This window comes from Penicillium pulvis (genome assembly GCF_028828015.1).
Source record: "Penicillium pulvis strain IBT 33274 chromosome Unknown contig_23_segment0_segment0, whole genome shotgun sequence".
NCBI classification, from domain to species: Eukaryota; Fungi; Ascomycota; class Eurotiomycetes; order Eurotiales; family Aspergillaceae; genus Penicillium; species Penicillium pulvis.
Genome location: NW_026643075.1, coordinates 777872 through 803182, shown reverse-complemented (window position 1 = coordinate 803182; position 25311 = coordinate 777872). Strand labels below are relative to the sequence as shown.

Sequence of the window (25311 nt, the reverse complement as noted above, 5' to 3'; positions counted from 1 at the left end):
ATTGAGTGATACAGGCGGTAATTAAATTGGGAGAATCAGCCCCCATGCTACAAGATTATATGTAGGGGCAGGGTGGCGTGATCTACGCCCTCGGCTAATTATGTCAGGCTAGATTATCTTGATTATCTTCCCACGCATAAGGCAGGAGGAAGTGCGACCCAATCAGGGACTAAATTGGAGACATTGTGCCCACATAGCTCAAAGTTCAGGATTATGATCTTAGCTCCACACTAGGCATTGAGCGCGAAGGATTGCATGAAGATCTCTCGGTAAAACTTCGCCCCCAATTTCTTGCGACTTAGCGCCGTCTGATATGATTCCAACAAAATCATTGGATCTCCAAGATACTGGTAATGATAAAACTGGAAAAACACGAGACATTCAGGATATATCTCCGAGGGAACTACTAAGAGATAGCGGCTGAACCTCTTACCCCTCATCAGCCTTTTGCAGAATAACCTACGTTGATTGGGTCCGGGTATAGTAAACTTGGAAGCCCCAAGGGAACTTAGTACGGGATCCATAGCTTTTCCTTTGCGACATCCCTGCACCCATTCATTATCTTTACACTATCTCTAGATGCTGCCTCGCCCGTTTCTATTTTCTTGTTGTTTCATCACAAATAAATATTCCTAGGGCAACCATGGAAAAGCCAGCATTGGTCATATTTGGCCCTCAGACTTCTTGGCCGAGCTATTCATACGCAGAGCGCCTCAGGCGAGATCTCGTCGATGAACCATCACTCGCGCCTTTTGCGGATGCTATCAGGCAGCTCCCCGAGCTTTGGCCATCATTGGTTGAGATTGAGCATCGTCTAGGGCAGACAGAGGGAAAAAAGACTTTGGAACAGCTGCAGAACTGGATCGAGACAGGATCTCTCCCAAGGAGAAATGGCCAGGACGACATACTGCCCAATGGTTTTGCAACTCCGTTCACTGTCATTGCCCATGCTATTGACTACTGGCGATGTCTCACAAGTGTTGGCTCACAATGGCGTCCCTCAAATTTAGAAGCTGGTCCCGCTCTAGAGGGTATGTGTACTGGGTTCTTAACAGCAATCGCGGCAGCATCCTCGAAAGATTCGAACGAATTTCTTTCCATGGCGGCGGTCGCTGTTCGGTTGGCGGCATGCATTGGCACTTTAATCGATCTCAATGGAAGCAACTCAGATGGTACAGGAGAGGCAAGAGCATTAGTGGTCAGATGGAGTTCGCCCACTCAGGAGTCGTGCTTTTTGAGAATACTGGAACAGCAGCCGAATGTGAGTTGTACCATTCTCCAAGTGCCTTTTTCAAGGCCTCTCATCACAAAGAGATGGCGATGTGGAAGACGTAGGAGATAAAGGGGGAATGCCGGTCTCTGAGAGTGTGAGGTCATATGATCTGCGTGTAAATCAAGATAGACACTCCCAACTCTCTTCTTCCCTCCGCACTTCACTGATGCTCTCTGTGATTGGAGTCGAGCAGAATGCTCAATCTGTTCAGTCATGTGGATGTTAACTTAATTTTAGGCTTATGTTTCGGTGCTGAAAGACGAGACGAGCCGCACAATCACTGTGCCGGTGTCCGAAATATCAACTACCGCTGAAAAGCTGTTGATGAACGGTCTCATGGTACATGCTTTAGAGCTAAAAGGGAGATTCCACCATGCAAGCAATGACGATATTGCAAATAAAATCATTGAATTGAGCGAATCGAGAGCCGACTTGCAGTTTCCTGATGCTCAAGACCTTCTAACTCCCCTTCGACGGAATTCCGACGGGGGACGCCTTTATGAAGGCCCGCTACACATCACCGCCATCAAATCTTTGCTACTGGACCAGGTGGACTGGTCTTCCACAATTACCTCTGCATTGGAGCCAATTGCCGTGAAAGACATACCCCCAAGCGTATTGGTACTTGGATCGGTCAACGTTGTCCCCTATCACTTGAGTCAGAAGAAAGGGGTTCGTGTGTGCCTTTCTGATGACATGCTTTGTCCTTCTTCCAAAAGCACGAATGCTGTGAAGAGTACCGTTTCTGAGTCTCATGCGACCAACGCTGATGCGGAGTCTCTACTTGATACTATGGGGCGTGTCAATCATGACAACTCGATCGCCATAGTGGGTATGGCTTGTCGGTTTCCCGGCGCAGACACGGCGGAGGAATTCTGGGAACTGCTCGAGAATGGAAGATCAATGATTTCAGACTTGCCACAAAATAGGTTCTCGACCAAAGGCCTACGACGATCTGCAGACGAAACTGTGTTTCAGGGAAACTTTATTCGGGATGCTGAATGTTTTGACAATCAATTTTTCAAAATATCTAGTCGAGAGGCGGCTTCTATGGATCCACAACAGCGTCAGATCCTACAAGTCGCCTACCAGGCTTTGGAGTCATCTGGCTATTTCGATGGACACCGGGACCCTACCAATACCGAAATTGGATGCTATCTTGGTGTGGGATCTGTCGATTACGAAGCCAACATCTACTCCCATCAGCCCAATGCATATTCCGCTCTGGGGTCATTGAAAGCTTTCGTCAGCGGGAGAGTATCTCACTATTTTGGTTGGACCGGCCCGTCGATTACATACGACACGGCATGTTCATCATCTGTGGTAGCTTTACACTCTGCCTGCCAAGCACTTCTGAGGGGCGAATGCACAAGTGCTCTTTCCGGGGGTGTTAATGTGATAACAAGTCCAGCTCTCTACCAGAATCTCAATGCCGCGTCATTCCTAAGCTCAACTGGTGGGACTAAAGCGTTTGATGCAGCCGCTGATGGATATTGTCGCGGCGAAGGTTGCGGTCTTTTCGTTCTCAAGACACTAAAAAATGCAATTTCAGATGGGGACCAAGTACTTGGAGTTATTGCTGGCTCCGCCGTGAACCAGACACAGCGAGAGCATGGAACGCCGATAACAGCGCCAGTTTCTAAATCGCAGCAATCTCTCTACCGGAACGTTCTGAGACAGGCTGGGCTAGGGCCATCTGATGTGACATATATCGAGGCCCATGGAACAGGTACCCCAAGGGGCGACCCGATTGAATGCGAGAGTATCCGAAACGTTTTTGGAAGCAACAGTACAGGACGTCAGCAAACGCTCCATTTCGGATCCGTGAAAGGTAATATTGGTCATTTGGAAGCAGCCTCCGGTGCTGCAGCGCTTTTCAAATCAATTCTTATGCTTCAGAAGAAGAAGATCCCAAAACAAGTGAACTTCAACAAACTGAACCCCCAAATACCTTCATTGGAGTTTGAGAAACTAGCCATTCCCACTGAGACAATTTCGTGGGATGCTTCATATCGCGCTATTTGCGTCAGCAACTATGGCGCAGCTGGAAGTAACGGTGCCCTTGTTTTGCGCCAGGCTCCCGAAGCCCCAACAACAACCCGCGCAAGACTCACTCTAAATTATCCACCGCCCTGTCAATTGATATCTATCTCTGCTTATTCAGCTGCAAGTCTTCAGGCGTATCGCGAGCAGCTATTGCTGTACCTTGCTGATATAGATGAGGAAAGTCTTCCTGACGTTGCCTACCAGTTGGCCCGCAGTCGAAATCAGACACACCAATATAACCTGTCATTCCTCGCACGCTCTATCAGTGAACTGCGAACTTCGCTTGCGGCACCGAAAAACCTGGCAGCAACCTCTTCATCCTTGGCACCACCAAAACCCGTGATCCTTTGCTTTAGTGGCCAATTAAAGCCTAGTATTGGCATCAGCAAAGAGCTATACCGCTCGGTTTCACTGTTCCGCCACCATCTCGACCGCGTTGAGGCTGCCTGCCAAGCATTTGGAAAAACAATTTATCCTTTTATATTTATGACTGAAGACATCCAAGATCCCATTACACTTCATTGCTGCTTATTTGCCTCGCAATATGCCTGCGCCCAATCTTGGATTGACTCGGGAATCCAGGTTGCGACTGCCGTTGGCCACAGCTTTGGCCAGATTACCGCACTCTGCGTCTGCGGTGTACTATCCCTGAAGGATGCACTGGAATTTGTGATTGAGCGAGCGTTCCTTTTTGAGATTGATTGGAGTGCAGAAAAAGGCTCCATGCTTGCTCTAAAGGCAGATACTCAGATGGTGACACGTCTAGTAGCAGCAAGCCAAGTGGAGATAGCTTGCTACAATGGTCCGAGCGATTTCGTGGTTGCAGGATCTTTATCAGCCATTGAGGAGTTTCAATCCCAAGCCAAAGCTTGTGGGATTACCACCCGGCGCCTGGATTTAGCTCGTGCATTTCATTCGAGTCTTATGGACCCAGCTTTACCGCAGCTTCGCAAAGTCGCGGACAGGCTCACCTATAATCGGCCACAGATACCGATTGAGACTTGCACTCAAGGCCAAAGCTGGGACTCTTTTACCCCACAATTACTGGTCAATCATTCTCGCCAGCCAGTGTTTTTCCGTGATGCCGTTCAACGTATAGAGTCCCAATTTGGACCTTGTACCTGGATTGAGGCAGGTTCCTCTTCATTCATTACCACCTTGACATCAAGAAGTGTGAGCCAATTGAACACATTCATCCCTGTGGATATCGGTGGCCCCAGTCCCAGAGATTCTTTGGCCGATGCAACACTTAGGCTGCAAGCCCTTGGCTACAATGTCCAGTTCTGGCCGTATCACCGCAGCCAGCGAGATGAGTACAATATCGTCAACCTTCCTCCATACCAGTTTGCCAAGTCAAAGCATTGGCTAGAATTGAAAGAGTTCAGCTATGAAACTGAATCTAGGAACCCTGATGAACAAGATCAAAATTCCAAATTGCTTCAGTTCATCCAATTTAAGGATACGGAGAAAAGAGTTGCCGAGTTCAATGTCAATTCCAAATCTGATGATTTCCGGGCTTGTGTCAGCGGTCATGCGGTCCTCGGTCATTCCCTTTGCCCTGCATCTTTATACCTCGAGCTTGCTGCCCAAGCCGCAGTATATCTAAGCGAGCGCAAAGCTCCAGTCCTGCCACAGGTGGAGGACCTTCAAATACGTGCTCCTTTAGGATTGAATAAGTCTGCATCCATCAAACTTCTTCTATCACTCGAAGAACCAAGCAAGTGGAGATTTTCACTTTTCAGCACCATTGGAGTCGAAGATACCAGCCACGCTTGCGGAGTAATTCAAGTCATGGACAAATCAGACTCTTTGGTATCAGAATCCAGCCTCTATGAGCGTTTGGTTGGAGCAAATCGTTGCAACACGATGCTTCAAGATGCCTCTATTAAGTCAATCAACGGGCTTGTGTACAGCGTGTTCGGTGCAGTTGTGGATTACAAGGACTACTACCAGGGCGTCCAGCGGGTCTCTGCGACCGATTCCGAAGCATCTGGAGTTGTTAGTCTACCAAAATCCGCTGCCGGAATCATGCAGGATTCTGTATGTGACCCTCTAGCAGTCGATAATTTCCTACAAGTTTCGGGAATTCACATCAACTGCTTCCGTGACATTGGAAGACAAGAAGTGTATGTCTGTACATCAATTGGGAAGCTCAAAGTGTATGAGATTCTCGAGAATGCACGGTATCAATCTTGTCTTGTATATTCAAATACTAAGCAGGCTGGACCTAAAGTATTGGAGAGTGATATTTTCGCATTCGATGAGGCTACCGGATCTCTGAAAGTGGCTCTTTTTGGTGTCCGGTTCTCTAGAGTGCCTGTGAACTCTCTGACCAGAGCTCTGTCCACCCTTAACCACGAAAGGCCCGTTCAACAATGGAAGGCTTCCACTCCATCATCTGCACCTTTGCGCGACTTGGGCCTGGACACATCACCACCAAAAGAAGCTGACGACAGTACCCTTTTGCGGCTGCAGCAGCTTCTCAGCAGAGTTACAGACTTTCCTGTGACGGAAATTCTTCGAATGAACTCGTTGGAGGCAATGGGCGTCGACTCTTTAATGAGAACGGAAATTGTGGCCGAGATTCGACAGGAATTTGGCCTCCGAATATCAACACAGAAGCTAGCCAATGCTTCCACCATATTCGATCTGACCACTTTGATATCACCGTCGCAAACATGGCCTTCTTCAGTTCCTAGTACCCCCCTACATCTAAAAGCGATGCAGGTTTTCCGACGCGCGATGCAACATCCTCCGATCTAAAGAATATTCTTTCGGTGATAACCGATATCCCCGTCAACGAAATTGACGACCACGTAACTCTAGATGCCCTTGGAGTTGATTCTCTCATGAGGCAAGAGGTCCGTTCTGAGCTTCGAAAGGAATTGGGCCGTGTGGATATTCCTGAAAACCTTCAAGAATACTCTGTCGCCTCACTTGCCGCATATATCGCCGATCAGGATTGTGGTGGGGAAAAAGCCTTCTCAAGTCTTACTCCGCCAAGCAACGTTTCGTTTGGAAGCGATTGCGATGTCACGGACCTTGATCCTACTGCACAGTCTATGAAGCCAGAAAAGATTCCAATCATGGATGAGCGCTCAGCAGTTGTCAAAATAAATGGTGGAACGGAACTGTATAGGACACTGACACAAGAAGCTCTTTCTTCCTCCACTGCCGGAGGATTCGATTTTCATGAACTTACTGCCTCCTTCGCGGAAATTAAAAGCAGCTTCGATAAACTTGCTGGCGAATCCAAGTTCACCAACTTCTACGCCGAGGTGCATCCACGTCAAATGGAGCTTGCCACGGCCTACGTCGTTGAGGCTTTCGGGGGTCTGAATTGTCCTCTTGCTTCGATGCCTGCAGGGAAAAGCTTGTCGGTTATCCATGAGCCACGACATGAAAAGGTCATGAAGCAGCTATACAAATTGTTACAAGACGCAGGACTCATTTCACTGGACAGTCCTGGGAAATACCGGAGAACGGCTAAGCCGGTCAATGCCACCCCCTCCACAGATCTTCTCGAGGCTATCATACGAGACTTTCCACAACACCGATCGGAGCATCGTCTTCTGAGTATTACTGGCTCCAAGCTTGCTCCCTGTTTATCTGGTCAACTAGATGCTCTCGACTTGATTTTTGGAGATCGGGCAGCTAAAGACTTGGTTAGCGATGTTTACTCAAAAGCACCTGTGTTCGTAACTGGAACAAGTCTTCTCTGCAAGTTTTTGTTATCGGCCCTTGGAAAAAGAACCCAGCCTATCAAAATTCTCGAAATCGGAGCTGGCACTGGAGGAACCACGACTGATGTGGTTCACTGTCTAACCAGCAATAACATTCGTTTTGAGTATTGCTTCACCGATCTTTCACCATCCTTGATCGCAGCAGCCAGAAAAAAATTCAAATGGTGTCCGAATATGGACTTCATGATTTTGGATATTGAGAAGGAACCTTCACTTGAGAATGAGTACGACCTGATCATATCCACAAATTGTATCCATGCGACGAGGGATCTCACTGCGGCAACCAAAAATATCCACAAACTGCTCAGAGAAGGCGGAGTCCTCTGTCTTGTGGAGCTCACCCGAAATTTACCTTGGTTTGACTTGGTTTTCGGATTGCTTGAAGGATGGTGGCTATTCAACGACGGCCGGGAACACGCACTCGCTCATGAACTCTTTTGGGACGATAGCTTGAGGCGAGCAGGTTTCTCATACATTGATTGGACTGTGGGCGACACGAAGGAATCAGAGCAGCTCCGCTTGATAATCAGTGCCAAGATGACTCACCAGAATGACCTGGTAAATGGGGACACAGGGGGCAAGCAAAAAGTGGAGCAACTTGAAACCGCCGCTTCATCTCAAGAATTGTCAGTACATTTATCACCCGAGCGACTTGGGCAGCCCAAGCCCACGGGGTCAGTCGTGCTTCTAACTGGCGGCACAGGCAATCTTGGCGCTCACGTTCTACACCAGCTCATTAATCGAGCAGACGTCCGCCGGGTGATTTGCTTGAATCGATTGACAACAAAGAATGACCCAGTTAAACGACAGAGAAGCGCTCTCAGAGAGCGGGGTATTGAGCCTAACGAGCAACTGTGGGAGAAAACCGAAGTATTCGAAGCAAAATCAAGCAACACGGCCCTCGGTTTGCGAACCGAGCAATACCAGCTTCTGCAGGACCAAGTCACCCATATAGTCCACAATGCGTGGCCGATGAGCTTCAAGCGTTCTTTCCAGACATTTGAACCCCAATTTCGAACACTCCGCAACTTATTGGAACTCTGCCGCGAGTCCAAGTATGGTGCGAGACTCATGTTCATCTCCTCAATCGGAGTGATTGGCCGCCATCCCAATACGTATGCAGATAGGCCAGTTTTAGAGGACCCTATGAGAGACTCTCATGGCTCTCTCACATTCGGATATAGCCTTGCGAAGCATCACTGCGAGCAGATCATACAACAGGCTATTGAGCAGGATGCCAGCCTGCAAGCTTCCTATGTCCGAGTTGGACAGATGACAGGTTCTCAGAATTTCGGCTTGTGGAATACGGAGGAGCATTTCCCAGCGTTACTGAGGACATCTCAAACAATAGGCGCTCTGCCTCAGCTTCATGGAGTAAGTTTTCTGCGTTCTTGAATTTGATATTCGCGATCTGCGCTAACGATGAAACAGCTTGCCTCCTGGCTTCCACTCGATATAGCCGCTGCCACCGTCAGTGATCTAATCCTAGATCCCGCTCATCCACGAATGGTGTATCATATTGAAAATCCTGTTCGTCAGCCCTGGCATGAGCTATTAGGCTATCTCTCTACGCATCTGGGACTGCCCACCATTCCGTACAAGGAATGGCTAAGTCGAATGGAGACCACTGCAGACAGCGAGCAAGGGCCACCAAATCCGGCGAAGAAGTTAAAGGAATTCTTTGAAGAGGACTTTCTTCATATGTCCTGTGGGTCAGTCGTGATGAGTACATCCAGTACCACTTTTGTCTCTGCGGCTCTTCGATCGGCCACTCCCGTGAGTCCAGAGACCCTTCTTCTATACATTGAGCAGTGGAGGCGGGCTGGTTTCCTTGAGTGATCTGTGTTTTGATGCTTTTAGCTTCCTTTGATATCTGCATCGGAAAGAGGCTTGCTTATCAGCTGTCCCTTTCCGGGCGCAAGGGAGCAAGACTGAGTCATGATCTCACTGTTGGTTAATTGATGATCCTCAACCCTTGGATCTTCGTGGGTGAGCTGGTTAGAATAAGAACGTTAGTAGATGATTTTATGGGGGGGAGGGCTCTGATGGTCGCTAAATACCACTGGACCATGGCCCCATCCAACTATTCAAGCATTGGCTGATAGATTTGTCATGAATACACAATTCAATAACGATAGAGGACGGCAATATATCCGTTCATCGTAGAATGAGTCAGAGTAAGCACTAAAATGAATAGTCGTGACCATTCCAGCCCATAGATACTTGGGTAGCTTGGACCGCCGAATGATATTCAAATAGAAACCGCAATGTTCTTTCTGCCTACGTAAAATCGTGGCTTGCAGAATGGGGGCCAAGCCCACCGATTCCAAGCTCGGTCATAGTGTGTGTGTAAAGTTTGAGTGGAGAAAAATTGTCATGGTCTATTTTAGGCTCTTCAGCACCCTAAAGTTCCAAGGCTTTCCACTTTCGCCTTCAAAAACCGTCAGCATTTCCACTCCTACATCCATCCAAAGTTTTATACAACCCAGCCAATCCTTCTACATAGGATTGAGATAACAAGATGGCTTTTGTGTCTGACCCTGTTCCTTTCCACTCACAACCCATTTTTGATATCGCTTCGCCCGTCTCAACCCCCCGCTTCTTCGTCTTCTTTGGTCCCCACCATTGATATCTCCCCATATCTTCTAAACCCCACTAGCCAAGCGGCAGGTGATGTCTGCCAGGCTATTCGTGCGGCATGTTTACACACGGGCTTCTTCCAGATCATTGGCCATGGCGTTCCTACGTCTACCTTGACTGACGCCTTTGAGGCCTCGCGTCGTTTCTACGCGCTGCCACTGGAGCAGAAACAGAAGCTCGATATCACGAAGCAAATTGGCTTCCGTGGATATGACGGGATAGGCACTCAGTCGTATGGTCCGGATACCTTGCCTGATCTGAAAGAGGTACGTCCACGCACGAAATCACGGCTTCTATTCCATTCACCTACGCACTCGAAACTAATATTTGCTGCAGAGTTTCTTCATTGGTCGTGATGTCTCGCCATCGGATCCAAGATATGGCCGCATACTTACGGGCTCCAATGTCTGGCCTGAGTTTGACGTGCTCCCGGCAGCCGCCTTCAAAGAGCCCGTGGAAGCATACTTCTCAGCCCTGATGAATCTCACATTTAAGATCCTAGAGATACTCTCGCAAACTCTACCATACGGTGGAGGGATCTTCGACCAGTTTGTGCGTGATCCTGCTGCGCCTATGCGTTTGCTACACTACCCGCCCACCGTGAGACCAATTGACGCCGCCGCCGACGAAAAGCAGCTCGGTGCTTCAGCGCACACGGACTTCGGGGCCATTACTCTTCTTTTGCAAGATAGCATTGCTGGATTACAGGTGCGCGACCCTGAAACAGGTGACTGGGTAGACGTACCGCCGCGTGAAGATTCCTTCGTTGTCAACATCGGTGACATGATCACCCGTTGGACTGCGGGCGAGTATAAGAGCAGCGTTCATCGGGTTATCAATCGTTCCGGTGCGGATCGGTACTCTATTGCATTCTTCTTCGATGGAAATATTGACTGTCCGCTTGATCCTCTCGATGGGACAACACCTACTGGCGGGTCTGTTACAGTTGAGCAACACATGATTGAGTGTTTACGCTCATCGTATGCGAAGAAGTAGATGTTTCGCGGGGGCGTATAGCACCTATTCTATTTACAAGGAAGGCGTATTTGGCACATACATGATTTAGCCACCGCTTGTGATAATTAAACTAAAATTATGAACGAAAATAGTCTCTCATACCTCCCTTTTTTCAATCCTCGGCAGTCGTGTCTGTCCATAATTTCCCTGACTCTGAGATCCTAGAATCAGCAGCACGACGGACAGAAGCAAGGTTCCCAACAAGGGCATCTCTTTTTGGATTAGGACCTTGGTATTGATCATACATGTGCCACGTTCGAATTAGCGTGTGTAGAGACCTTGTCACGTCTGAGGTAGTGGGGCTTGTCGGTCTACACTAAGTAGCAATCCAAAAAGTCAGTCAAAACGCTAGAACTACCTAAAGTTTTTGATTCCTCCTTTCTAGAGCTCGATGCGCCATGATTACGGACTGAACTTGCTTTTTCTGGCCACATATTAAAGAGCTTGCCTTCGAATTAAGTACATTGCTTTCAAGGTTCAGGTTCGATCTCTTCCATATAAGCATCTAGCATTTGCGACGTGAATATGACGGGTCTATATTCAAAACTTCCAACTTCTTTATTTTCAAAAATTATTCTCCGATTGACACGAGAAAGGAGCTTGAGCTATACATATCTATCACAACAAAGCAATTGCCAGACCTCCAGGGCTATATCCATTACTGCATTCAAATACTTTCAGCTCAATCCCTTCAATTCCCCGTGCCAAGAAGGGGAAGCCCGGCGGAGGGGGTGGGTAAATAGAGTAGGATCACCCGGACCCCAATATTCTAAACGGAGAAATGATCAAAATAGAATGATTTGTCAATTTCTCTTAATGGAAGCAATGATATACTTGGCACGGGTGTGAAGCCGTCAATGGGGCACCCCTTTGGCTTCTTGGCATCTTGAGACCAGGGGGAGGCTGACGCGTCCCTCATGTACTGTTCTTCATGCGTGCATATGATAGCTGGACATTGTTAATATTCTGCATGTGATTGGATTGGGGTGCGGAGGACTGTTGCCAAAGCCAAGAAGAAGCATAATATCGCTTACTTGCTCCGGCGTTTCTTGGCAGCGTCAACAATATGAAATAATATCAAAGGCCGGCGTCAAACGTGTGGATGCTTTTCCCAATCAATATTATTGTCCTCTCTCTCCACGTATATCAGGCACCTCATGCACGCAGCAATGACATCAATCTCGTAACTTGCCGTTACTGCAGCAGAATGTAACCCCTCACAAAATATAAACAATGGAAGATGAAGTGCCGTGAATAGTCCGGTATAGGTAGTCTCTAAATGCTTGGCGCGCGGGGTCCTCTAACCTGGAGTTGACGAAGATCATGGAAACGCCCAACTGTGGCGTTTCGCCCAAACTTCTCTTCGGTCCTTTTTGGCTAATTTAGACCTATTCAGATAGGTAGGGGAACCTGGGAGATCAATAGTGTTCGAAATGCACACAATGTGTTCAAGGTGGGTGGAGCATCTAGAGCGCATGCATATTTCCTCTGCCACAAGATCGTCGGGAATTTATCCGTGGCTTGAGACTTTCTTGGAGAATTGCATCGCTCCTTGTCAAGGTCAAATGTCCGTCCCCTGTAAAATGATCAGAATTAGCTAGGGCGAGACGGGCGATTGAAGAGCCAAGAAAAGGCATACGCAATTTAGATCCGGCAGGGCCGTTGGAGGGCACCACGCTGTAGACTCTGGCAGTATCATTTGTGCCATTTTTCTCTCCTTGCGGAATTTGATCGACGTGCTTGTTTGAACGCGGAGCACAATGCTAGTTCAAAGCCACGAATGAGAGGAGACAGTGAAAACAGTCAATTGCAACAATGGAAGGTATAAAAGGCATAGTCTTGACATTGGATGTTTCTTATTCATAGCAACAAGATCGACTCTCAGCTTCCACTGTGAGAACAGTATATTTAGTCTTATTGTTCTTGGTGTTTCTTCAACATGCAATTGCAATCAATCATCGTCATGGCTACTGTCGGCCTTGCAACAGTAGCCCTGGCCCACCCCGGCCACAACGAGGTTGAACGTCGTGACTTGGGTGTTCAGCAGTTTAAGGCACGGGTCCGTCGAGACTTTGAAAATTGCGCGGCAAAGCGCGAGGCATCTGGTCTCAATGCCCGTGCGGAAGCTCGCCGCAAAGCCACCCTGGACAAGTATCGTCGCCAGCTGAAGTCGAAGAGGGACACCACAACTGTTCTGGATACCTCTCACCTGTACACAGGAACCGATATCACTGTGGATAGTGACGAGAGTGTGGTGTTCTCCGACAGCGGGACATGTGTGCTCAACCCTGAGGGTGAGGTCGGCCCCTTCTACGTGAAGGGTGAGTTGATCCGTGAGGATGTGCGCGATGACGAAGAGGGAGTTCCCGTAGTTCTGGAGGCCCAATTCTTGGATGTCAGTACCTGTGAGCCTATCGAGGGCGCTTATTGGGATATCTGGAACTGCAATTCGACTGGAGTATGTTTAGTCGGTCCGTGAATCTTCCAGTCTGCCCTAACCAGTCATATTAGGTCTACTCCGGGGTGGTTTCTAGTGGTAACGGCAACACCGCGGACACCGGCAATCTGGACAAGATCTTCCTTCGTGGAATCCAGGAAACCGACTCAGATGGTGTCGCCACGTTCGAGTCCATTTTCCCCGGTCACTATTCTGGCCGTGCGACTCACCACCACGTGGTCCTCCATCTGGATGCTACTGTCCTCTCCAATGGCACGTTGACCGGTGGTACAGTCCCCCACATCGGCCAGCTGTTCTGGGACCAGAGCTTGATTTCGATTGTTGAGGCCACTTCCCCGTACAGTACTAACACGATTGAGTTGACCACCAATGCCGAGGATCGTGTGTTTGCTGCTGAGACCGAGGATAGTACCTCAGACCCCGTGTTTGAATATGTCTACATTGGCGATGACGTTTCCGATGGAATTTTTGGCTGGGTCACTATTGCAGTTGACACCACAGCCGAGTATACCCCGACCTATAGCTTCGAGTACACATCCTCTGGTGGTGAGGCTGTTGGCAGTTCTTCGAGCTCTGGCTCTGGCTCTGGCTCTGGTGGCTCCGGTGGTGCTGGTGGCTCTGGAGGCGCTGGAGGTCACTAAAAGCTGGGTTGGAGAATACCCCCTATAACCTTGATTCAGTCAGCCTTTCCTGTGCACGTCCTGTCATTACCTTTGACGTTTCCTGAGCCATTGTGAATATTTAGTCAATGAGCGTTGTGATTCATGTCTGGCAAATTCTGTTTATTTGTTACAAGACACTGGCCACCTGTATATAAAATCTTACCTGCTAGTATATACATATATATGTTAGCTTAGGCAATATTGCTCACAAGTACTTTGTCACAAAGTTTATTTTTCGTGAGTTCAGGCGCCCATACTGTAGACAAAAATTGGGTTTGAAAAACTTGCCTACTAATCCTTGTGATCAAAAATCAGACATTAGAACACAGCGACGTGTGAGTTGACTTACAGTAGATCCAACACTCCCACGTGACTTCCATAATGTGGAGCCAGTGGTGGAATTCTGCCACCGCCCTTTGGCCCGCAATAAACAAGCTCGTGCCTCACTAACCTCATTGGGCTTAGCATAGTATTTGTAATCCAAGCAAATAATCAACGGCTTTCGAAAATGCCGAGTTTTATAGTCATCCCTCATCCTCCTGCGAGGTCTTAGGTGGCAGTCATATTCATTCGCATATGTTTTCATCAAATGCGAGATCCTTGTTCTTGAAATACCATAAGTATGCTGAATGTTCCTTAATCATATGACGAATCAACGGACGTGATTCACCGGCTCAAACTTTTGAATGACCCATACTTCTATGATCTGGGAAAAGAGATGCTATGTAGCCTGCTTGATGCCCGAGACATTTTCCACGGTTGCAACGTTACTAAATGGGCTCAGTGCCTGGGCTGTGTATTGGACTATTGTTATTAGTCCCAACATGTTTTGTTACTCCATCACGGTTTTTAGAGCTTGTCAATGTCCTCGCCTTTGATTACCTCCTACCGATCGCAATCTGGTATATGAAGGTAGCAAAGCTCATGTTTTAGTCGCATATCCATAATGATGTCAGTGATTTGCTGATTCAATATCCCGGTATGTAGGTGCTTTGCTCAACAATTTGATCCCTAGCTCCTTGCTTATAAATGTCATTTTCTAGGCGTGCTACCTGGTAAATGTCGTACAACAGGCCTATTCCAGTTCTTTGTGAAACAATTGTAATGGCGTAATTAGTTGTGATCTTCGCAACAGAACATACTCAACTGATCACCAGTCATACGACATGAAGCCATTCATTGATGGACTAAACTATTTATATAAGTTGGGGTCGCAGGCTGCAGCCAATCAGCTTACATCAGACCACCTCTTGGCGTCGATCGGACCGATGATAAAGGAATCCGCCACTGCGCGAAGGCCAGATTGTCCACTTCCTTTTTTAAGTTTATTTCTTTATAAGCCAACATTCCTTCCGTGGCATGAATCGGAGACTGTGATTACTATCTGATTTGCGCGATAAATCCGCGACTTGATTTTACAAACCATTGTGGAGGTTTTCGTTTTGCGCCACATTGCGTATACAGCGTTGCCGCATTCTCCGCGTCCTGCTTTCTTCATACAACTCTCTCACTGATGGTCCACAAGATGCGTTCCGCGGCAAAGCTGTTCTACACCGCTGTCTTCGCCTTGGCGACTGTCGCAGATGCTAGCCATGTCTCCAAAGAACTCGACACAGCGAAATGCGCTGTAAGTCCATCTCGAAAGGCCCGGAGGCAAAAAATCACACGCGTGGATTGATTAAGCTGACATTTTCCACGATTGTTGTAGTTTGATCCCTCGGCTATGGTTACAGACGCCTGCGTTTCGTACGGCACTATTAACAAACTCAACGACGATGTCTACTCCCTCCTCCAGTCTCTTACCACCGAAACCGATTTCTTCTCATATTACCGATTGAACCTGTTCAACACCGAATGCCCGTTTTGGTCTGATGCCAATAGCATGTGTGGCAACATTGCATGCTCTGTGAATACGATTGAGTCCGAGGAGGATATTCCGCTTACCTGGCGCGCGGAGGAGCTGAGCAAGCTGGAGGGGCCAAAAGCCAACCATCCGCCACGCAGGGTACAGGCGGAACGTCCGAAGGAGCGACCTCTCCAGGGTATGCTCGGAGAGGGTGTCGGTGAAAGCTGTGTGATGGAGTATGACGACGAATGTGATGACCGTGACTACTGTATACCCGAGGACGAAGGCTCGGCGGGCAAGGGCGACTACGTGAGCTTGGTGGACAACCCTGAACGATTCACCGGATACTCCGGACCTGGTGCACACCAGGTATGGGACGCCATCTACCGCGAAAACTGTTTCATGAAGTCCACCGAGGAGGCTCTGGAGGACCAGTCTCACAACGTTCCCCTCGGCGGACTCCAAGCAGCATCTGATTTCCGTAACGTGTTGCAGAAGGAGTCACAGCGCCTGGATGGCCAGGAGCTGGAGTTGGATAATGAGTGCTTGGAGAAGCGAGTCTTCCACCGTCTTATTAGCGGTATGCACGCTTCTATTTCCACCCACCTCTGCTGGGATTACTTGAACCAGACCACCGGCCAGTGGCAACCCAACATGCAGTGCTATAAGGAGCGATTGCACGACCACCCTGAGCGCGTCTCCAACATGTACTTCAACTACGCCTTGGTGTCACGCGCTGTGGCCAAGCTGCGCAAGCACCTGCAAAGCTACACTTTCTGTACCAGCGATCCCGTCCAGGATTTCGACACCAAGCAGCGAGTCAACGAGCTTGCGGAAATTCTGGCGCGTCCCCCTCGCATCTTTGATGAGGAGCTCATGTTTCAAGATCCCATTGCTCACGGCCTGAAAGATGACTTCCGAAACCGGTTCCGCAACGTTAGCCGCCTGATGGACTGCGTTGGCTGTGACAAATGCCGTCTATGGGGAAAGCTCCAGATCAACGGGTACGGAACCGCATTGAAGGTTCTCTTCGAGTACGACGAGACTAAGAACGGCGAGAACCCGCCTCTGCGCCGCACTGAGCTCGTCGCTCTGATCAACACCCTCGGCCGTATCTCTCACAGTCTTGCTGCCGCGCGTAGCTTCCACGAGGCCTATGAGGCCGGCCAGGAGCACGCATTCCCCCTCCACCACTATGCTCCTCTCGCCCCCAAGAATGCTGAAGTGACGCCGGACAAGAAGCAACCCAGACGTGTATTCCACGATGGTGCTGGTAACCTGTACTATGAGGAGAATGATGACAGTGAATGGTACCATGGAGGTCAGAAGATGGAGGGACGCAAGCCCTGGGAGTACCCGGTCCGCCCCGAGAAGGCCACTCCCTATGATGACTTGGTGACTGAGTGGACCGTTATTCGCGACACAACTTTGTATGTCATGAGGAGTTGGATTGAAATCCCTCGCACCTGGTATGTGATTCTTTTCTCGTCTAGAGTGATAACAAGAATACTGACTTGGCGAATAGTTATGGCATTTTGAGATCAGAAACTGAGCGACTCTGGGCTTTCTGGCTGGGTCTGCCTGTTCCTCCTCGTCAGTGGAGACTCAAGGCTCCCGGGTCAGACGATCCCATGCGTAACTCTGTCGATTATAAAGAGCTTTGATTCCGTGTTAGCATACGCATGTAAATAGCGACCTTTTTTTTATTTGGCGTTGAGAAGATCGGTCTAATTTGGGGTTTGGGGATAAATATTTGCATCAGTGGATTCACTGCTTTTATATTGGCTATAGATTCAGTCTCATTGTCTCAACTTGCTTAATGTTTGTTTGTGATAGATGAGTGACAAATGTACAAATTCCATGGCTTTGACTAAGTATACTTTCCCTCGGAAATGCATACCACTTCGGGTACTTTGATAAGCGTATTGGTACTTAGTCGATTTGCCACCACAGAGATTTCACCCCGCAGTACCAGGCTTGCGAAATGAAAATTCATCAATGAGAAGAATAGAAGAATAGAAAAGAGAAATTTGAATTAATCGACATACAAATTGTACATTGACATCTACGGTACACTCTGTGGCAACTTGGCGAACAGCCTAGGCGTATTCGGTAATCGCCGACATCCTCGGCTTCTCCACTCCCGGCCACATGCGCCCTGGAACTTTGCCTTTTCCCACTTCCTTTCCCCGTCATCGCGCTCCACCCCCAGTTTCATTTCCCCATCTTCTTGACCCGATGCGCTAGATTGCTCATCATGGCATCGGTGTCACCACCAAAACCGTGGGAAATGGCAGGTGCTGCCACTGGTGAGTTCTTTCCCCTTCCCCAGATCGCGGATCAAAAGCCGCAAAGCGGTGAACCGAGGCATATGGGAGGCGATCTCGATCGCGTTCCCATCGCAACTTCTTTAATGACTCAGTATTAATGATGTACAGGTAACGCATTGTCATCTGTGCCCACTGCTGGTAGTCCTGTTGCTTCCACTGCGATGACTACTACCAACCCCTCTGCGGGCAACCCCGCAACCGTCTCAACCGCACCCGATTTACCCTCCCGCCCCAGCACTCTCAACTCCGTTGTCAACAATAACGCCTCCAACTACTCTCCATATGGTGCGTCTCGCTTAGGCGCCAGCCCTTACGGTGGGCTTGGTGGCATGGGCTCATACTCCTCACCATACTCCCGCTTCGGCAGTATGGGCTCCATGTACGGAGGGGGCTATGGCGGCTATGGTGGTATGGGAGGCATGTACGGCGGCATGGGTGGTATGGGAGGCATGTATGGTGGCATGCCTGGGCAGGACCCGAATGATCCCAACAGCTTGACGAACTCTTTTAGTCAGAGCACCCAGGCCACGTTCCAGATGATTGAAAGCATCGTCGGAGCATTTGGAGGCTTTGCTCAGATGCTGGAAAGCACTTATATGGCTACTCACAGTTCATTCTTCGGTAAGATTCTTCTTTGAAATTCATGAACTTGCGAACGAAGAGAGCAGAGTCTAACTTTGTGGTAGCAATGATTTCGGTCGCAGAGCAACTCGGCACATTGCGAAACACCCTCGGCTCGGCGCTGGGGATTTTCACAATCATTCGGTGGTTCCGCACATTAATCGCCAAACTCACCGGCCGCCCTCCCCCAGCGGACGCTACTTCGCTGACTCCTGCGGCTTTCGCTGCGTTTATGGGCGGGCGATCTGCCCCCACTACTCTCCCTGATGGCTCACCCGCCCCTGTCAAGCCATCAAAGAAGCCGTTCTTCATGTTCCTCGTGGCTGTGTTCGGTCTTCCCTACCTCATGAGCAAGCTCATTAAGGCTCTCGCCCGGTCGCAGGAAGCAGAGGCCAAGCGCCGACAGCAACTTGTTGGCCCCAACGGCGAGCCAATGTCCGCCTCGCTCGATCCTACCAAGCTGGACTTCTGCCGTGTCCTATACGACTACTCACCCGAGACCCAGGAGAGCAACGGTATCGATTTGGCTGTGAAGAAGGGCGACATTGTTGCTGTTCTCAGCAAATCCGACCCCACAGGCAATGCCTCGGAATGGTGGCGATGCCGTGCTCGTGACGGACGTGTCGGCTACCTGCCTGGTCCATACCTGGAGACTATCCAGCGACGACCCTCCCAAGCAGCCATCACCTCTGGCAGTGAGATGGCCACCTCTCCCAACGCCGGTCGCACACAAAGCCTCTCGGCACTCTCCAAGCCCTCTGGCGACCAGCCACCCGAGCTAAAGGGCAAGATGGGCGATATCTCGCCCGAGAGCTTCCAGAAGAGCACCTTCTACTCGTGAGAATATAGACTTTGCCCGAGGTCCCGGGCCTGTTAGAGCGTTGACTGTGACGACCGCGATATCATTACGCTTCTGCTTCTACGGACCAGACAAAAGCAACCGACCATCTACGACTTTACATATTCCCCACAACACCCATGAGCAACGTCCTGGATCTATTTGGCCTGTATTTGATCCAAGCAGCCAATGGCTTCATCGATGATGTCTCATTCCTCACCGTAAATATTCATACACATCTTCTCTTCACCTTGCTTTTACGGGGTTCCTCTGGTCTTTTCAACCTATTTACCACTACATTGTTTCAATTTTCATTTTCATCTTTCGTGTCCGAAATGGGCCTGGTTTAGCGAGATTCCTAGGATTTTATGTATCTTACCGGCGAATTGCATTTTATGGAGGCTTTCCATGTTTCACATCTACTTCTGCTATATCCGGACAAATTGAGTATTTGCCATTAACATAAGGTCTCCCAAGCTCTTCGAATGTATAAATCATTCTAACCGCCCAGTGTATGGTAAGCAGTCAAGCCTCATCCTTGGTGTCAGTACTATGATCTTTAATTTGGCGCCACCTCAGTTTTGTACATTAATTCTAAGAAGATCTTATTTATCTTATTTACAACTACCATTCTACATGTTTGTTTGTAGGCATGTTGGTACGGATGGCTTTTGATTTTGAGGAACATGACACATTAGGCAGTGAATATGGCAAATAGTGTCACGACAAAACATGAATGTAAAGCAATAGGAACAGAATAATTCGGGGCCAGTGCTTCGTCACCCCCATCGCGTCATAGTGGCCTGATAGCTTGTACCTTCACACCGTAAAGAAAGAAAAAAGAATGGGTTGAGTCACGAAGATCAAGGTTGTTTGCCATGACAAGTCTTAACTGAATTTGACCTGACACTCAGCCTGATGGATTGTTATGTGGCAGCTGAGTGACGCCCTTCAGAGAAGACCCGGATCAAGACAGAATGTTGAGCTGAGCGAAAGTTGGATGGGTGGGTGGTCGGTGTTGTTGTATTGTTGTATTGTTGTTGTTGTTGTTGTGTCAAGGTCAAGTCTCAACTGAATTTGCCCTGACACTCAGCTTGTGGAGTTGTGGCTTGTGTTTTGCCGCTGAGTGACGCCTGTTCAGAAGAGAGTTGGACCAGGACAGAAGGTTGAAGTCGTGAGCGTTCGAAGGGTGATGGGCCGTTGTGTAATGATGCAAGTCTCAACTGAATTTGACCTGACACTCAGCTTGTGGATTTGTGGATTGTATTTTACAGCTGAGTGACGCCTGTTCCGAAGATACCTGGATCAAGACGAAGATGGAAGTTGAAATTGGGTGAAAGTTAGATCGATGTTGTTATTGTTGATGATATGTCAAGGCCAAGTCTTATCTGAATTTGCCCTGACACACAGCTTGGATATCGTGATGTTTGTGCTGTGTGACGCCTGTTCAGAGAAGACTTGGACCAGGAACAAAATTGAAGTTGTGAAGGTTGGATGGACCAATATATTGTTATGTTGATGATGAGCATCAAGGATGGATGAAGTCATTGATATGGGTGAGGCAAGATGTTGATCAACGATGTTGCGTGGTGATGAGAGTGTCAAGGAGGAGGGTCGTCTTGATGAATGACAGAGGAACATGTTGATCAAAGGTGGAAGAACATGTTGATCACGCATGTAAGAAGGAAGGTAAACAAAGATGTTGTGTGGTGACAAGAAGGTCAAGGACATGATATGTCGGAGAGGATTGAAGTGATGAATGCATGAGTGCATGAATTAAAGTTCAAAGATGGAAAGTGGAACTTGGAAAACTTGGAGGAAGAGTGATGGCAAAGGGAGGAGGAGAGAAGAAGAAAAGTTGAGGGTATTTATACTGGAGGAAGAGAGTGAGGGTGTCCAAGATCGCACTTTATATCCCAAGATCACACTTGATATACAGAATCGACCAATCATGCGAGTTTCATAGCAAAACGCAGGATCACCTTTTCAATCCCAACATTCACGTTTCGCTGATCTTGCATGTCCTTTGCGTGATTCTTTGATCCTCACACATTCAACCCAGGATAGACCTATCAGGATGAGGCATTTCAATTGTTGCAAGATCACCATAACCCATCAGACCTCACCAGGACCAAGGTACTTTTTTGCCGTTGGAGGTATTGCATCCTCACCCGTAATTGTGGCCTCAGCCCAGCAGATCTATTTTTTGGCTACACCACGTGCAAATATCGGAGACATGCCTACTTCATGGATTGATCCGTTGCTCCGGGTGTGCCCCATTGGGTTGATAGAACTCTATCGCATGCAGCTCAATTCACGAGCACCCTCAAAGTTTCTCGCTTCCTTATTCAACCCTCCTGCTCCATCCCTCTTATCAATGAACACAATTGTGGGGTTATGACCAAGAATGACACAAGATTTGCCTACCAAGTTGGAAAGCTTAGACGGTTCGCTTCAGGTATTTGTTTCCATTCATTTTGTAAAATGATACAAACATTACCAGTAGGTAAATTGCAACCTTCCAAGGTTGGACTTTGACCTTGGAAGCGGTTGTTCAGTTTCCAGCCATAGCGGAGTTGTATTCGCGACTAATTGATGGCTTGAATATTAGTAAATTTCAGACCAATTTATTTTTGCATGTGAAAGTGGTTGTAGAACTTTGATTGGGGTTGATGTTGGTACATTGTGGAATTCGTAGATAGAGTCGAGGACTGAAATTTTTGTTCTTGCCTCCGAGGCGTGTCTTACCCGTGAAAGTCATGTGCGATTTGCAGTATGTGGGATAGAGCCAGGGTGCATTTGGTTCGTTGGTAGGAAAACCAAGTTAAAGATGATCAACAAATATATATTTCAAGAGTCTATTGCCATAATATATATATTAGTAGAGGGTTGCACGGCCTCTGGAGGTATAGAACAGTCACCATCAAGCATGCTGCGCTGGCAAAATCACTACCGTGGACCTAACACTATGAACCCAACTAGAGAATAGAGCGGATAGGTATAATATAAACAGAACAGCGGAGATAGCACGAACGCAATGCACTGTAAAGGCAAAACCCCCTGAACTCAACCCCTGATCTAAGTCGTTCAAGTCAAGTTAAAATAAATAAGCCAGCAAGACCAGAACCAGGCCCCAACCTAAAAACGCCCCATGCTATGATATTTTCCTCAATCTCCTGTCTGATAAATGCTGCGTACTGGTTGAGAAGAGAAGAAATAAAAGTGAGAAAGGTCGAAAACGAAACACGCTTCAGATGATAGAAACAGAAAAATGGGAAGGGATCATGTACATAAGCGAAGAAAAGAAATCGCCAAAATGAAGAAGAAAATAAAATAGAAAAGACAAGGAGAACCTCATCTAGGACAGATCCAATGAAAAGACCAATTATTGTCCAAGACCCTCATGATGACCAGAGAGCTCCTGATTAGGATCCTGCTCCCTCGACCACTTAGACATAGAGCGATCCAACTCGTACTGCAGGCCCTCCAAACGATTTTGGAAGATATCCAACGGAGTCCAGCCCTGGAAATTAGAAACAACCTCACCCGGGGCATCAATATCATCCCGATGTGAGAGCTGTGGTTGAGCAGGGAGGGTGACGGGAGGTGCGGGCGCAGAAACAGGAATAGGAACAGACGATGAAGTCGAGGCCGGAATGGATATTGGTGGAATAGCTGTTACAGGCGTGTGGGCGGGATGAATAGGGTTCAAAGTGTGTCCCGTTGGTGGGTGGAGCATTGAATGGACGGATGGGTGGTGGGTCTGTGGACGGGCCAGTTCTGACGGGTGATATGGGCGGCGAGGGGGGTTGGAATGTGAGTGTGAATGCTGAGAGTGGGAGTGCGAATGCGAGTGATGCATGTTCAGTGCGTAAGAGTCGTCATCGCCGGCAATGACTAGGTCAGGCATTGTTGCCAAATTGTTTGGATCTAGATGAGGTAAGGTGATGTTGATATCGCTGGGGTTGGTTGAGGTGTTACCGTAGTTTAATGGGTAAGGAGGGGTTTCCCTGGTGGGGGATTGCACGTCTGGTGGTGAGATTGGAGTCGAGGATTCTTCCTCTCGTTCGGGGGTATAACAAGACATATCGGACGGGGTTTCTTTTGCTAGTAGCATAAGTATGGCCGTTCCCGAGATAGCATGAGGAGATAACATACTCGGTTCAGGACTCTGTAGTTCGGCATCTTTATCCCGATTCTTCACCCACTGCGTTCCATAGCGACGAACGAAACGAGTAAATTTCTTAGGGTCGACATCCTGCCCAGCTCTTCGAAAGGCGGTTTGTTTGCCACGGGCGGCGCGCTTTTGCTTTTTGCGAATCATGACTTGTACTTCGGCTGCTTTAATATTCTTTCGGACGTTCCAGGCAGCGAGTCGATCTTTGTATTGTTTTTCTCTGAAGGATGTAGTTAGGTGGGCTGTTATTGAACCGAAGATTTGTGGTTATAAGAAACAACAAAGAACAAAGTACATCAAAATGAAATCAAATTGGTGAGGGAGAAGAAGTAAAAAAAAGTGGTGTGATACGAGGCGACAAATTTATATTCCCTCTCCATGATGCGTTTCACATCCCGTAATTTAAGCTGATCACTGCGGTAGAGCTGTTCGATGGTTTCGCGGTATTCGAGCCAGTCATCGGATCGGCGGGGCCGGAAGAGCGTGTTAGGTGTCTGTGGCCCGGCCGTGGGCGATTGAGGGGGAAGCGTCGCTGGGGAGGGATAATGGTCCATCACGAGAGTTCCGTGCTCATTCCGTAGAGAAGTAGGGAGAGGGGAAAAGAGAGTAGTAGGGGATTGGAGGAAACGAAAGTCAATATAATATAAAAAAATATGCAAAAAAGAAAAAGAAAAAAACGAATATAGAATATCAGAAGAATGCGATCACCAGGCAACTTCTCAGATCAGGGCCGGGGCCAAGGAATCTCTTGACTACTCTTTGCGGCGCGCCGCAGCAGCGCGGACGCACGACCCCCTGCTTCCCCGGCCAAATCAGGTTGGTCGCTGCAGCTATGGCGTGGGCTCCATACTGGTGCAGTGACATGATCGTCAACGGCCAATAGGTGCGCCAATCATAGCTATAAGGAGATGGTCTCCGAGTGGAATTTGATTGAAAAGGATGAGAGTTTATAAGAAAGAATTTAAAATACAAATTTTCTCATCATTGACATCCAGATGATTAGATAGCTGAGAGGCAAAATCAAAAAGGAAAAAAAACAAAGAATTGTCTCTGTGGAGCTGGACATCGCGTACTTTTGACTCGGGGCTACTGTACAGCCTAACCGAACTATTACATGCAGTGCACTGGCCGCAAATTAGATGCATTTTCCGCTGCCTTTTCTATTTGGGTTGCGGCTTACTATTCTGGATTCCTATTTGTCCTTTGCCTCATCTACGTAATAAAGCTGAATCCTTTGTAGGCAATAATGATCATATAATCACTCATTTATTTTTTTCAAAGATTCGCTATTCGGTTCCTCAATTCCTCTCGCTCGTGGGCAAAGTATCCATACGTATCAATGGACCCGGGAGCGGCCCGAAACCTCCCTTGACAGCTCTTTGTTTTCAGCTTCGCTTCCCCGAAACTGACAATCCCAACACTATGGTTCTGTAACAGCCACCTTCCCTGTCAGTTTTTCTCATTGCTGACAGCATCATTCTAACTTTTTCATTCTCCTGAATTTACTGTCGTAATTTTCAATCTATTTTTTGCCAGGTTGACATCTACGTCCCTAGCTCTGTCGTCTATCCCTCGTGTATCGGACGCAAGGGTGGGGGCGAAGCCGTTAGAACATGCCTATGACCGTTGAGACAAGTGTCATCCCCAGAATGTCAAGTAA

General features: G+C 48.2%; 6 protein-coding genes across 6 annotated transcripts; 5 read left to right on the top strand and 1 right to left on the bottom strand.

Annotated features, from left to right (window-relative positions):
- Positions 1–643: 643 nt before the first annotated feature.
- On the top strand, positions 644–8901 carry N7503_004571 (non-reducing polyketide synthase spyA; the record flags this gene model as incomplete). Its single annotated transcript, XM_057064118.1, has 4 exons — positions 644–1261; positions 1511–6017; positions 6047–8436; positions 8494–8901. The coding sequence occupies 4 exons, from the start codon at positions 644–646 to the stop codon at positions 8899–8901; spliced, it is 7923 nt and encodes a 2640-aa protein (XP_056921861.1).
- Positions 8902–9366: 465 nt separating this feature from the next.
- On the top strand, positions 9367–10698 carry N7503_004570 (isopenicillin N synthase family dioxygenase; the record flags this gene model as incomplete). Its single annotated transcript, XM_057064117.1, has 3 exons — positions 9367–9407; positions 9569–9968; positions 10039–10698. The coding sequence occupies 3 exons, from the start codon at positions 9367–9369 to the stop codon at positions 10696–10698; spliced, it is 1101 nt and encodes a 366-aa protein (XP_056921860.1).
- Positions 10699–12658: 1960 nt separating this feature from the next.
- On the top strand, positions 12659–13818 carry N7503_004569 (intradiol ring-cleavage dioxygenase; the record flags this gene model as incomplete). The annotated part of the gene is made up of 2 exons (XM_057064116.1): positions 12659–13177; positions 13231–13818. The coding sequence occupies 2 exons, from the start codon at positions 12659–12661 to the stop codon at positions 13816–13818; spliced, it is 1107 nt and encodes a 368-aa protein (XP_056921859.1).
- A 1546-nt stretch (positions 13819–15364) lies between these two features.
- N7503_004568 (ER oxidoreductin) lies at positions 15365–17349 on the top strand (the record flags this gene model as incomplete). Its single annotated transcript, XM_057064115.1, has 3 exons — positions 15365–15466; positions 15548–17154; positions 17211–17349. The coding sequence occupies 3 exons, from the start codon at positions 15365–15367 to the stop codon at positions 17347–17349; spliced, it is 1848 nt and encodes a 615-aa protein (XP_056921858.1).
- Positions 17350–17942: 593 nt separating this feature from the next.
- pex13 (peroxin PEX13) lies at positions 17943–19477 on the top strand (the record flags this gene model as incomplete). Its single annotated transcript, XM_057064114.1, has 3 exons — positions 17943–17994; positions 18124–18636; positions 18702–19477. 3 exons carry the CDS (start codon positions 17943–17945, stop codon positions 19475–19477), a joined length of 1341 nt encoding a protein of 446 aa, XP_056921857.1.
- A 3382-nt stretch (positions 19478–22859) lies between these two features.
- N7503_004566 (Clr5 domain-containing protein) lies at positions 22860–24205 on the bottom strand (the record flags this gene model as incomplete). The annotated part of the gene is made up of 4 exons (XM_057064113.1): positions 22860–23404; positions 23456–23575; positions 23633–23871; positions 24003–24205. 4 exons carry the CDS (start codon positions 24203–24205, stop codon positions 22860–22862), a joined length of 1107 nt encoding a protein of 368 aa, XP_056921856.1.
- Between the last annotated feature and the right edge of the window lie 1106 nt (positions 24206–25311).